General features: G+C 34.9%; 1 protein-coding gene and 1 long non-coding RNA gene across 2 annotated transcripts; one reads left to right on the top strand and one right to left on the bottom strand.

Annotated features, from left to right (window-relative positions):
- The first annotated feature begins 8,069 nt into the window (after positions 1 to 8,069).
- LOC127812438 (probable WRKY transcription factor 41) lies at positions 8,070 to 9,766 on the top strand. Its single transcript, XM_052352815.1, has 3 exons — positions 8,070 to 8,612; positions 8,722 to 8,850; positions 9,011 to 9,766. Exons 1-3 carry the CDS (start codon positions 8,305 to 8,307, stop codon positions 9,606 to 9,608), a joined length of 1,035 nt encoding a protein of 344 aa, XP_052208775.1. The 5' UTR covers positions 8,070 to 8,304; the 3' UTR covers positions 9,609 to 9,766.
- LOC127812439 (uncharacterized) lies at positions 9,432 to 10,183 on the bottom strand. Its single transcript, XR_008025915.1, has 2 exons — positions 10,104 to 10,183; positions 9,432 to 10,014 (listed from the first exon to the last, which is right to left on the bottom strand). It is a non-coding gene; the product is annotated as an uncharacterized LOC127812439 (long non-coding RNA).
- Positions 10,184 to 15,150: the final 4,967 nt, after the last annotated feature.

The raw sequence follows: 15,150 nt of genomic DNA on the forward strand, positions 1-15,150 counted from the left end.
CAAACCTCTCGTCTCTGTTCTCACTCTCACACTTATCGGTTGTTGTCATCGATTTTCAGGGATTGCTCGTTGCTCGATGCTCGTGTTGTCATCGATTTTGATTTGAGTCTCGATCCTCTTACTGTCATTTCTTCTCATTGTTGCTGTCGATTGCTTGTTACTTGGTGTTCGTGTTGCCATCGATTTGAGCCTCGACCTTATCACTATCATTCCCTTTTGCCGTAAGATTGTAAGTTTGTAACTATAAGATTGAAAGATGGTTGATAAGATGTTACAAAATCATGTGCCAAATTCAAGACATTGAGTGATTGACTTCTATTGTTAAGATGCTCGCCCAATTTATTGTGGTTTGATAGTGTTTTGATCCCATAAATTAAAGGTTTAGTGAGATTGAATAACTATTTTTTTATAATTTTATATATTAAAAATTATATTTACAAAAAAATCCCTATATTTTTTTAATTTACACTTTACCTCTCATTTCTGTTTTCTATTTTTTTTTAAATGTCGTTTCTCCATTTTCGTTTCATATCTAAAATATTTTTCATTTCGATTTTCATGCAACCTAATTGCCATCAACCCCTTGTTTATCTTTGCAATGGTCTTCTCACCTAAATTACACAACTTTGCAACAAAAGACATGGAAACCATGTTTTGTCCAAATTGCATGTAAAAACAATTCAAAAGAATAGGTGTCAAATTAATTAGGAAACACTCACAATATTATATCTTATAACTAAAGGAATTCACGTATGGTGGTGTGGGTAAATTAAAAATTTTATGTGCATTAGATATACACAGTGGAAGCAATAAATACACACACCATACACAACTTGAATATTTAAATAACACATTATTTCATCATATGAAATACAATAAATAAATACTTGAAGTTCGTTGTTAGGTTGGATATAGAAATCGTTTCTGTATTGAGACTGAATCCTCCTCAAGCTATTGTGGTCCTAGTCCATCCACACCTAGCGTGTAATTCAGTACCTCTACATGCACCTCTTCTCGTGCTAACCTGAGGATTTCGTACCTCCAGCACCCGTGTGTCTCTTACTCTCGTGACTCTCACTCCCAATTAATTTTCCTATTATAGAATAGAACAAGACATAAGAAGTAGAGGAAAATAGAAACCATAAGCCAAGCTAAAATCTCCCATTTCTGCCAAATTCCTTCCGTCTAATTCAAGTTGCACTGTTGCCTCCACATATCATTCTAATTTGCTGCCATGTGGACCGCACTTAGAAAAACTAAGGTTGCACCAGGAGTATACTCTTGTTTATTGGCGAGTCGACTCCCAGACATGAGGCAGTCGACTCTTAGTGCTCCAGCACGTTAACAATTAATGCATTGTTGTCATTAATACTTAATGACACATCTCAGATATAATGGATACATAGTGCTGATATTAAACACAACACTATATGGTTTGTGATTTTTTAGATTCACTGCTCGCTAGCAAATAGATAGCACTAAAACCCATTTGGCATTGGCCAACACCTTGACCCATCATAAGAATATCTGCATATCCAGATGATGATTCGAGAGTTCCTAAGAAGCGTCTAACAGCGGTTCAAGACAATATAGAAGATAGTGAAGTCTCATTTCATGTGAACCTATTACAATTGATGATTACTGTGTGTCAGATCTTATTATCACCTAATGCCCCTATTTAGGGAGAGTCATGGAATGATAAACTCACAAACTCAATAACTATGTGTCAGATCTTATTAGAGTGACTAGATGACATCTTAGGAAATATCTTTCCTAATAATTTATCTACCTTGTCTAGAGACTATTTTGTCACACTAATAGTAAATCACATAGGACGTTCATCTCATTTTAACAACGAGGGTGACAAATCATATCCTTGAACACCTGCTTCCAAATACTAGCAATATAAAACTATATAGATGAAACTCTCTATCTTGCAATTTGATAGTTCGGCCCATTAGCAAGTCCCGAATACTAATACATAAAATAATTGTGTTAGTTCAAGTCTAAGGATTAGCTACACTATCATAACTAGACGACATGATCATTATCCACAATGTCATGTGGTTAGTCATCAATGTCACATTTAGTGCGTTGTTTTTCAACAACCATCCACGAGTTTATTAGAGACATGCTCATGTCATATGATATGTGACTCACCACCCTTACCATTAGTAACTTATACTGATCAAGGTATTAAACCCTGTGCTAGTCCGTGCTTGTCCATACTCGACTAATTAGAGTCTCCATTTGATTAATCTAAGGACTATAAATCATTTAAAAAGTCCTATCACCAGAGAATTTCATCAACATTCATAACACCTAAGAATAAGATTTTCAAACATGAGATCTATGGACTCATTTATATATTAAACAAGAGAGTTTATGAATGAAGATAAACTTACATTTTATTAATATATATACAAAGATACAACAAATGTATTTATTACAAACCTGTTAGACGTCATCTAAATTTAGCAGTAAGACATACTACATTAACAATATCCAATGTGTATGCGATTTTTATATTATATTAAAATATATAAATAAATTTATATTTATATTTCAACTAGAATAGAGTAACGATCAATTTATATTTAGGGTCCCAAATAAGCTTAGCCGATCACAAGTAGCTTGGTATTCTACTCAACAAAATTTTGTTTGAATTCATTCGTTAAGGTAAACAAGCCGAACTTAACCCTAACTTTAAAGTTCGATTTGTAATTGAGTCAAGATTGAGCTCAATAAAGTTTGGTTCGGTAAACTCACAAATATGTTTGATTAGAGGCTTGTGAATGGGCTTGTTATAAGCTTGTGAACAATGCTCGATTAGAAGTTCGCAAATAGTGTGTGAATAGGCTCATTTATAAATGCATTAATAAGTTTATTCATAATTTTATAAATATATAATTGAACATGAGATTATGAAACTTTAGATTATTATAATAATGTCATTAAATTTAATATGTTTAAAATTATTATATATGTATTAATTTAATAATTTAAAATAATATAATATATGTATATATAATAAAGCAAAATACAACATTAGGTCTAGCCAAACACGACAAATAAATAGTTGACTTAGAAATTAGAAACCCAAAATCTAAAAAAACAAGTTGTGAACTATAAATTGGAGATTGAAGAAAAGAGAAAAGAAAGAAAGAAGAAACGATGCCCATAATCACCATCCATTGTCACAGCTGCTACAAGTCTCTATCTCAGGTTGAACCATCACCAGCTACTACTGTTCGCCATTGTTGCATACCCCCTACCTTTTTGAAGTTGGCCGTTGTGTTGTTGTTGCTTGCCATTATCACACACCCTCATGTCCTCTGTCGTCTCCCACATTCCTTTCTCTTTGCGACTACTCATTATAGTCGAACATCCTCCCACCCTTCTGAAGCATTGCCCGTTATCACGCACTTGCTGCCACAAGCCTTATTTTTGCCTGTTGTTGCTCTTTGCCGCCTCTTTTAAGCACTGTTTACTGTCGTTACACATTTTCCCCTCATTTTGTCGCTGTCGCTAGATAACCTCATGTATTGGTTAGTTTCCAACATTTGATGCCACTAGCGAGCTCGACCTTACTAATAGCCCGAGCTTGGGCTTGCCAGGAAGCACTCAAGCTCAACTATTCAAAAGATTGATGAGTCAAGCTTGAATTGAGCTATTGACGAGCTGAGCTCATGCCTAGATACTGGCTTGTCGAGCTGAACATGAGCTCAATGAAGCTCAAGTTTACTCGATTTGATTGTAACCTTATTTATTATATATTTTTATTGAAACCATTTATGTCAATTGGTGCAAAATGACCTTAGTAACTATGGTCCCTATTGAGGAATACAAATTAAGGCCCATATCTTGTACCATGAATTTGTTGAGTATCCGATGAATTTAGTATCCGTTCTTAGATTGACTTTTGCATTAACGAGAGAGAAGAAGCCCCAAAAGGCTTGTAGGTCTCCCAAAAACCTCTCCTAGTTCAATTCCTACCTAGGGGATAAGAAGGAATCCTTGAGAGACTCATAGGTCTCTTGGAGACCTCTCATGCGTCCAAAGAAAATGTGGTTCCCTAGTAAATACATGTAAATAGATAACTCCAATAATAAAAAATTTCTCCAAGAGTCTTGGAAAGGATAAGAATTATCTATTAAAGGTTCTAATTCTAGTTAATTTTGGAATATCAATGATATTTTTTCTTAAATCCTAATGCTTTCGTATAAATAGATAAGCCCTTATTTCAAAAGAGGAACGTTTCATATACTAATTGAAGTTCTGCATTCAACTTTTCAACAATCTCAAATGTCTGACTTAAATAATGGAGTGTTTGTGTAGGAAACGCATTGCGCCCTCTAATCATTTTCTTCCTTGCAAATCTCAAGTGGTCCGACGATAACTTTCTTAATAAATAAATTTATTATTGTGTTCAAACAATAACATTACTGAATAAATTTGTGAACCGGACTGACTCCGCTTTTGATGGATAAAATCAAGAATTAATCGGATTCATAATAAAAAAAAAAGGAAAATTTTTAATGAATCATAATTAAACTGAAGAATTGACCAAGCCAAACAGGTTATGAACCCCTTGGACACTTCACTTGAATTGATATGTTGGGTTGGCCCTTAATGGAAACAACATATGGAAGTTCTAGGAAATGGGTTAGTGCTCGGTGAATGATGACAAACGAGTAACCCCCTGCCCCTGCCGCCCGCCCCTTGTCCTTTATGCATTGTAAAATTGTGTCATCATTTTAAATTTCCCTCTTTATTTATACATTATATTTTTTTATAAAACAAAAATACATTTTAATTTAATCCCGGACCATTAAATCGTAAACTTTTTTCCCTTTTAATTTAATTTTCTAGACATCAATATATCAACCATCCAAATTAACACGTGTACGGCTCAAAATAATAATAATTTTCAAAATATAATTTAAACTCACAAACTCTATTTAAAAAAAAAAAAGACGAAAAAGGGTGTTGAATATTTATTGAAAATTCTTTAAATTTCTAACCATACGTATACATAGTACCAACCAAGTACCTTCCTAATAATAATAATAATAATAATAATAATGGGTTGAGGTCGGATAATGATATATGAGAAGAACCCGACCCGTGTGGGGCTCTCTCCCTTTATGGGCAAACCAATGAGGACGCTTTCTTTTGCGTTGCTGTCTTTTCATCAAATATTACTTTTTCACTTTATTATTATTATCATTAGTATTGTGATTTTTGATTTCCACAAAGCACACGGTTGCCGCTGCTGCTGCTCAACCCCTTCTTCCACGGTCACTCGGTTTCTTGGGTGCTGCCGTAACCTCAATCGATTATTAAGTTTTCCACATTATTGAATAACGCCTCAAATTTGAAGTTATTCTTATTTTTTTCAAACTCGAATTTCCCAATAGACAAATAATTTTTGGCCCGAACTATTTCACTTTCTTTAAAATTCATGATCCACTTAAATTTGACTTAAGTGCACGGACAAGCTATATTGTATGGAAACATCTTATAGGTGTCGTTTCTCCATTTTCGAAACGTTTCATATTTCAATTTCGGACCCTATTTATGCCTATTTTTTTTAAAAGAATATTTATTTCCACGTTTTCGTTTTTTTATCAAAAACGTTTCTCGTTTCCGTTTCTGTGCAATATAGCATCGTGGGTCAAAATTCGAGATGTAGCCCACTGAATAGACACATAGACGATTGCATAGTTCTGTATGAAGGTAAAATCAAACCCACGACCTAGAAGTATGTTAGACTCCCGAATGCATGAGGCAGATTGTCGGCGCTACCCTAGAGGTTAAATTTGAAGTTATTAAGTTGAAGGGTTTAGAGTTTAAATATATTTTTTAAAAAGATATATTTTTATTTATTGAGTAAAATATTTTAAATAAGAATAATATTATGAGTCGTGACTAATAACGGTATCATTAGTTATGTGATGTCTCTTCGTTAAAAGAAACTAAAAAAACTATTATATCATTGTTTTCTCTACTTAATATTTCTTCTAACAAAAATATGACCCGTTCTTCATCCTTCCTAATTCAAGTTTATGCATGGAAACAAAGGTGCATGCAATTATGGAAACTATGGAGGGACTGTTTGTGCATGGAAATTATGTTAAAAGAGTATTTCTCCTTAATAAGGGTTTATTGAAGAGAGACTTAGTCTGCATTTGGTCTTTGTTAATTGTGGGGGATGGCAAACAAGGCCACGCGGATTGCAGGTTTGAAGATTCTTTGGTCTAAATCTAAATCACGTCTTAATCTCAACCTCTGACCCTTTTCTTAAACTCAATCATCATATTCATGCCTCTCAATATCCTTAAACAACCAGTCACAATTTCAAAGGGAAAGAGACCCCCATTTGGGCCCCTTGAATTGGTCACCCTGTCCCTATGAAAATTCCTCGAAATCATATTAAAAATCAAAATGTTACATTAATAATTATTTTTTGATGAGTAATTATTTACTATATGGTGAATATCTAATCATTAATTTTGAGTGTCGCATAAAATATCAAAATTTTGAATTTGTAAACAATAAATAGCGCCCAATGTGCACAAAATCCCTTGCCCCACTTTGCAAGGGTAGAGGAATGAATTTTAAAAGGAGGATAAATTAGACGGAAACTCTAATTTAGATCGTAATAATGAACATTCTTACAATCTAAATTTAACATTTAAAATGCCTTTCATTAGTTCAAACTACCACGTCATTGCTAAAGAGCACCCGCAATTCAAGTTTAGTTTTTTAAAACCTTGAATCGGAAATATAATTAATCTAAATTATAAGGATGAAAGTGACATTAATCCAAGTGTTTTACATTTATTTTTAGGACTAATACAAGCAAAAGTCTAAATCTTTTGCGTTTTTATAATTTAATCCAAACATTTCAATTTTGACAATTGTATTCTAGTTGACTTGATTGGGTGCAATTTTATCTAACACCTGAAATCAGTTTGAGAGACATGCGTCATTGCTAACGTGACATGTTACCTGTTATTAAAAAATATTTGAGTAGACTCTATATGTACACGTGTAAAATAATAAAAAATAAAAAATAAAATGTTATGTTAACCATATATATATATATATAGAGAGAGAGAGAGAGAGAGAGAGAAGGAAAGACAGAGGATGGATAGCAACAACAACCGATCTAAAAGGAGGCTGATCTAAAATCTAGAAATTTGATGGCCGATCGTTGACATCAATGAGGCAGGCTTAAGCAACTGACGAAGAGGGTGGGGCGACCGACAAAGGACATCATCGATTGGTAAAAGCAGAGGGCTGTCGATCGATTTTTGTGAGGTGACCATGAGCAAAAGGAAGCTCAGATCAAAAACAAGAAATGTCGACTATCATGCGATAAGGCAAAGATGACAATCACTAGGCTTTCTCCTCCTCCTTCTAGATTGGCCTCCGTCGTTGTCTTCAGCTTCCAAATTGGCCATCGCCTCCAGCCTAGTGCCGCTGTCATCGTCATCCATTCCATGCTCTTTCTTCTCTTTTTCTTTATATATAAGGCCTATTCAAAATATTTTTTAATGATAGATGATGTGTTGTGTTATGTCAGTAATGACACACATTCTCAAAATTATTTTAAATATTAGATAAAATTATATCTAATCAAGTCAATTAGAATACAATTATCAAAATTAAAATATTTAGATTAGATTACAAAAATGCAAGAAAATTTAAATTTTTACTGCTACTAGCCCTTATTTTTATTATTTATGCTGAGTGCCCAATTGTTTTTGTTGTGGAATCGTCAATGTGATATGAAGTGTGAAAGACTTTTAAGCAAAGAAATTGTTGAAGAATATGATTCTTTATTAATATTATTATTGGGTTTCTGGAATGTTGAATTGGTCAGTGTTTGGACCTCCGCAGTAATCCACTTCTGGGTGTGACCATAGACCAGTCCATGCAGAAAAAACCACTCGCTTTCTCAGTCAAACTTCAAACCCCCGCTCACTCCCCTCTTTCCACTCCTTTTCATTCCCTTCGCCCCCCCATTATTCCACAGAGCCTCTCCCTATAAATTCAGCAGCTTCACTCCCATCTTCCCCAGCATCACCACAATTACACCCAAATACAACACATGAAACCCAGCTTTTTTCTATCTGAATCCTCACCCTTTCAACCCAATTCTGATTTTATCTTCTGGGTCGTCTTCTTCTGCCCTGCAAATTACAGGGATCATCCATATGAGTACAGCAGCTTAGCAAGAACCAGAGATTTTGTGCTGGAAGTGGGCTTAGTTTTGGATTTGAATTGGTGGAAACAATGGAGGGTTGTTCGAGTTGGGAACAGAGGACACTGATCAACGAGCTGACTCAGGGCATGGAACTGGCAAAGCAACTAAGATTCCATGTGGATTCACCATCCTCCACTGAGAGCCAGAAGTTTTTGCTCCAGAGGATAATGGGTTCTTATGAGAAGGCTCTGATGATCCTCAACTGGAATGGATCAGTTGGACAGCAGCCGCAAAGGCAGCCGTCCGATCCCGCGGCGGGCCTTGCGGAATCTTCCCTTTCCGGGGAGGGAAGCCCTCCAAGCCACCACCAGGACCAGAGCGGTGTCTCAAAGAAGAGGTGAATTCACATTCCAACAACACCTGAGAGTGAATCTCTAGTGAATTTGAGTATTTCAGTTTGATAATGCCTTTCTCCGAAAACCCTAACTGTTGAATTGGTGTTGCAGAAAGGTGACGCCCATACGGATCCAGCAGGTGAGGGTTTCCTCAGAGAATGGAACCGAAGGGGCCATTGATGATGGCTACAGCTGGAGAAAGTACGGACAGAAAGACATTCTTGGTGCCAAACATCCCAGGTGAATTGAAATGCCTATTCACATGCTGTCTCTGCACAGAGACTGTTTCCACTGGCCGAACTTGTAATCTCGTAGCATTGGCCATTGTCAAAACTACAACCCGTGATCTTCTATTAGATTTTCTGCCAATCTAAATGCAATTTTTATTTTGTGTTTGCAGGAGCTATTACAGATGCACATACAAGAACACTCAAAACTGCTGGGCTACAAAGCAAGTGCAGCGATCCGATGATGATTGCACCATATTTGAGATCACATACAAAGGGGAGCATACCTGCAAGCAGATCCCCAGCACAGGCACAGGCACAGCCCTGGCACCGGCATCCATAGAAAAGCAAGAAGAACTGGAAGGAAGTGATTACCCCAATATCCACCTGCCACAGCCATACGGTGACATGCTCTTGAACTACAGAGCAAGCTTGACAGTCAATACAGAAGAGATTGACAGTAAAGCGATGACTTCTCCATTCACCTTTCCTTCGACATCATTCGGATGGATGGAAAGAGAAACCCAGATTTTCCCTTCGCTTGTGTCGCCGGCGGGGTCTGAAACGAATTACTTTTCGGCGCCACCATCCCAGAAGAACAGCAGCTTCGGAGTGCGTCACAATTTTCAGCATTCGGAGTCTGATCTCACTGAGATGATCTCAACGAATAATACACCTACCAATTCTCCGCTTGTGGACCTGGATTTCCCGATCGACCCAGCTGATCTAGACACCAATTTCCCATTTGACACGCCTGGTTTCTTCACTTAACTCTGCTTAGAACATTGAGAGAAAGCAACAAGGCAATAAAGTAGGTGTTAGCAAGACACAGATTGAGCGCACTCATGGTCCACATATAAGCTAGCGAGAGGGGATTTAGGATAATCTGCCAATATAGAATTTCTCAATTAAATTTCACTAGTTTAATATCTCTATTTCTCTTTGAAGCATTTCCACAAACATTTTGGGATCATGCAAAACACAAGAGGGCAACCATCAAGCCAATCGTTTTCCCATCTTATACGTGAAAAGAATTGACTAGACAAAGTTTTCCCAGCTAACCCTAATTCACTCAAAAATCTGTTCCATGAAATCACTGGAGACAAAGTTTCATCTGACCATAATCCAATCGTTTCCAACTCCCAAGTAAACAAAAGGAATTCCATTTGCAGCGAACCTACAGTAAACAAAAATTATTGAAAATGAAATCCCTAATTCACGCCAAAGTTTTCCCACGAAATCATTCAACACAAAGTTGCATCTTACCATTGCCAATGCCTTGTCCTTCATCTCTCCCAACTTTTCTCGGCTTCCAAACACGCCAGAAGTCAGAACTGTTTTTATTACCGTAATAGCCAAACTAAACATACAATCATAATTTTGGATTATATCAATAATGTAATTACATCTGAAAATCTATGTATTAATATTTTATTTACTATATAATTTTATCAATAATCTAATTATATTATAAGATAATAATTATATTAAAATATTTTTTATTAATTATTGTTAATAAGTTATATAGTAATCTAATATTTTAAAAATTAAACACAAATACAGAAGTCAAATGATAGTTTGTGTCTGCTGTAAACAAAAAGTAGATTTTTTGTCAAATGCGAAAAATTAAGATAAGGTTCAATTTCTTTTTTTAGTTTTAATTTCGTTGTATCTAATAAAGTGAGCTCAAATATAAAGAAAGAGACTTAAAAATCTATCGAAAACAAAGATTTACAGAAATAACTTAGACCTGCATGAAATTCTAAGATGACCAAGACTAAATGATTGAAATGAAATGACAATCGAGTGACTTCACTCGATAGTCTCTTGAGGTCTCTGAGAAATTCTCTCGAAAATGCACACTTTACTTAGTTATTACTATTCGAGAGATTATTACAGACTTCCAATATTCTCATCTTCAAATTCAGAAGACATCTTGCAAGCCACTTGCTCCTCACATGCCTTAATACTTAAGTGATTTTGGAGTTTATATATTAATATATAAGATATTAATCTTTATTAATAGAATTTGATTAAAAGTTAAAAGAGAAATTAATTTGAATAAATTTTTTTAGATTGCACTCAAACGGCTAAAACTGAAAGTACCTTGTGCAAAGAGAGGTAGTACATCAGCATTTTCTTGAAATTAAAAAAAAAAAATCATTTTTCTGATATTTCCCAGATTTAAAAAAAGAAAAAACAAAGTATTGTTGGTTGGCTGACCGAGTCGTCAATGTCAAGCCGTGTAGAAGCGCAGGCAACTGCTGGTAACGTCGGCGTGTAAACATAAATTGCGCTTTTTATACGGTGCTGTCACTGCTGCTGTGCTTACTCCGGCGGCCGGAGGGCTGTTCGGCGGCTAGGAAATAGAGCGGAAAACAGCTTTGGCAGATTGCTTCTCGTCTAAGTTTTCAGGTATTGGTGTATTTTTTTTGACGGGAACAAAGTAATAGTTGTTTTTGTGGCGTTGGGCAATTGGAGATAATAGTTGACTTCTAATATTCATAGCCCAGTTTGGACTGTCGGAAAACTTTTTAGTGGTTTTCCTGGAATTGAATTGGTCAAAATTGACACTTTGATTCTATTTGATTGCTAGACTAGTTCGTTGCGGTTTCCTAATTTGAGACTTTTGATTATTTTTGATTTAATTTAATTTTTTTATTAAAAAAATTAAAATAATTAAACTGACTAAAATATTATTTTTACTCAACCATCGAATCTTTTGAATCGAGTAATATTATTTTTACTCGAATAATAAATGTTTTTAATTAAATAATATTATTTTTATTCGAATGATAACTCTTTTTAATTAAATAATATTTCTAAATTAAAAATCTGTTCACAAAAGTTAATCGAGTAAAAATTGTTCTTAATCGAGTAATATTCTTTTTACTCGAGTAACACTTATGCTCACTTGAGTGACTTTCGATTTTTTTTATTTTTCGATTTAAACAATTATTTGATCGATTCGGTTTAATTTTTTTTAAAAAATTAATATATTCAATTTGAACAATTCGATCAATTTGATTACAATGCTCACCCCTGACCACATAATCGGGCATCGGTTCATTGCTAGAGTCTTCCATAGCATTGCTTTTGCTGATGCTCGAGTATGTTGATTTGATTTTTCTTGTTTTTTATGTTTTTCTTTTAGCTCGGGATATATCTTCCGTATGTTCTTTTTAATTAATGAATTTTTATTTATAAAAAAATATAAATAATAAAATAAATGTAAAAAAGTTATTATTAACATCTTTTAAACTCAATTCAATTCAATTTTGGGGACTAAAATGGCTTTGACTAGGGGAGTGCAAGTGACTGACTCATATCAACCGAGAAATTGAATCAAATTGAGAAGTTTGAGCTCCAATGCTTTGCCTGCAAGCATTTCAATTTTAGGTCACCCATTTAAAGAAATCGATGAGTGCAGTTTGATTTCAATTTTTAGTGTAGTGTTCAACTGAATGGAGAAACTGAATTGAACTATAACATTGCCTTTTGAAACCAAACTAAAATCTGAAACTAGACAATCATTAAACCTTCTCTAATTGTAGCTTAGTTTGAACTGTTCGATTTGAGTAATTGCGAGGAATCATTAAAGGAAAGATCATCTCCTCGAACGATACCCCATCTTGATAAGCCATTTGATGTGTATGTAGACCAAGACCCACAAAAGAATCTCATAAAACTCAAAGCTCGAAAGCATAAAAGAATAATGGGTTAGAAGAATTAAGCCCTGCCAAAAAAAGAGTCTCGAGAAACCCTATTGGTTGAGAGGTCTTGAGAGACTCCCTCAGCGGCGTTTGTTAAAAAAAGCCAACAAACCCCAAGAGAATCTCCTTGGTGGTCCTTGGTGGGTATTCCTATGACAAACATGCAAAGAAATCTTTGAAATTTCCTCTTAAAAATTTTAAATAGATGAAAATTATTTGTAATAATTATAATCTCGATATGTTATTAATTTTATCTATAAATAGAAGAAGATATTTCCTTCTAGATAAGTCACTTTCGATTAATTCAAGAGTTCTACACTTTCTTTTATGATTTCCGAAAACCTAAGTTAAGAATTGGAGTGTTTGAGAGAGGAATATCTTATGTTTTGTGATGATTTTAATTTTTGCAGAATTCTCAAAGGATCAAAGATGGTTTTTCCTAACAAATAAATTTTATTATTGTGTTTTAGCGACCAAAATTCACAATGATGTGGGAAATTGATCAAAAAGCTAAAACAACAAAACATTTAAAAATGGTTCACATGAGATCCCAATTAGCCAGAAGCAAACAAAGTGAGAAGGGTCACGATGTTAACAACCCTCCCCGTAGGCAGTGGAAGATGCCCTCAGTGGGAGCTCCTAGAACCTTCAAGATAACACCTTTGACTGTCCATTTAAGTGACTATGAAGTATTGAAACGACAACATGAAACAAGTACCAGGTCTCTTTGGGAGATGACAGTTTTTCTACAGAACTTCATGCCCTAGGCCCTACCACCTACTTTATAAGATTATGTGAAAGGTGGATATGATGAACTATTACTTGAAAATCCTCTTGAAACCTTGTGGGAGAGTCTTTCGCAGGACCATCTCTCGGAGACCGTCTGAGAAAGGGGGGGTGCGGCGGAGCCACTTAGATTGACAAGAATGGCTGGACATAGACTTAATCTGGAAGAAAGTTGGAGTCACTCAACCCCATAGGGAAAAATACCCAAAATTTTGAAAAGTACTACAACATGAGAGGTTAGAATCCTATCTAGGCCTTGGCTAAGAAAAGAGCAACAAGAGACAATCAGGGCATAAAAAAAATGATAAAACAAATACTAAAACAAAAGAAATTGGTATCCACTAAAGAAGACCAACACATGAGGAGGATCCCATTACTCCTGAAATTATGGAGAAACCCTTCCTTTTAAGGTCAAGATGTCCCATAGCAGTACTTACTCTAGAAAAGGAGATCTTGTTATCACAATAAAAAATACGAGTCAATAATGTTACTGTATGGCTGGGAGGATGTCATTATGTGACAAGCCTTCTCTCTAACTTTGACTGACCGTGCATGTACCTCGTTTAATGGCCTAATTGAAGTATCTATCTCTTCCTTTGATTAATTAAGGAGATAATTTATTAAAGTATTCATTACCAATAGCCAAAGAAAGAAAGACACTACATACTTGTTTAGTTTTTGCTAAGGAAATAAAGAAACCCTTAAGCAAAATGTAGATTGATTTAGAAATACCACTCTAGAAATTCAAGACTTACAAGCAAAAATGGCAGTTGCTGTGATTCTTCAAGGAACAAAATTAGTACCACCGTAATAATTACTCGCTCTAGATCAACCCACATCTTTAACAGATCTAATAGTTTAGGCTAACAAATATATAATACAAGCTAAAATAACGAGATTATTCAGGGGAAACGAGGAAAGAGAAAAGAAAAGAAAGGAAAGAAATTCTGATGAAAGGATGAGAAACAGAAAAGAAAAATCTAAAAGAATCGATGGCCCTTCTAGACTACAATTCAGAATTTTTGTCAGCCAACCCCCCTCGCATAATAGGGAATGGATATTTTAGGTCCTTTTACCTAAATAACAAGACAACAAAAATTACTTCCTATAGCCACTGACGACTATTTCACAAAATGGGTAAAGGTAAAGGCCTTAGCTATCATTATTGCAAAAAAGTTGAATCAATGATATGAAAAGATATATTATGTCTATTTGGTCTACCTAGAATTATATTTAACACAAATAACGACAAGCAATTCGATTGTGAAGCCTTTAGATTATTTTGTGATAATTTGGGAATACAATTAAGAATAGTAGCATATTCACAAGCTAATGGATAGGCAGAAGTGAACAATAGAACTATTCTACATGGGTTAAAGACTTACCTGGTAAAAGCCAAGGGTTCTTGGGTAGATGAATTACCTTTTATATTATGGGCATATTAGACAACCTTGAGTTTCTATTGGTGAAACACCATTTAACCTTGTCTATGGGATAGAAACACTCATCATGTCAAGATTGGGGTTGGGTCTTTCGGATCGAGCGACTTGGATGACAAGCTAATTTAGAAGCCCTAAAAGAAAACTTGGACCTATTAGAAGAAAAATGAGATCAAACATGTATTATAATGGTAACATATCAATGGAGAGTAACCAACTATTATAACTTGGAGTAAAGACCCAGCTTGTAGCAAATGGAGATCTCGTATTGCAAAAGTCAGCAGTGACTAATGCCCTTCAAGAAGAAGGTAAACTTCGCACTAATTGGGAAGACCCATATAAAATCCAAAAAAATGATTGTACCAAACACATATA

Source organism: Diospyros lotus, chromosome 11 (assembly GCF_014633365.1).
Source record: "Diospyros lotus cultivar Yz01 chromosome 11, ASM1463336v1, whole genome shotgun sequence".
Taxonomy (NCBI): domain Eukaryota; kingdom Viridiplantae; phylum Streptophyta; class Magnoliopsida; order Ericales; family Ebenaceae; genus Diospyros; species Diospyros lotus.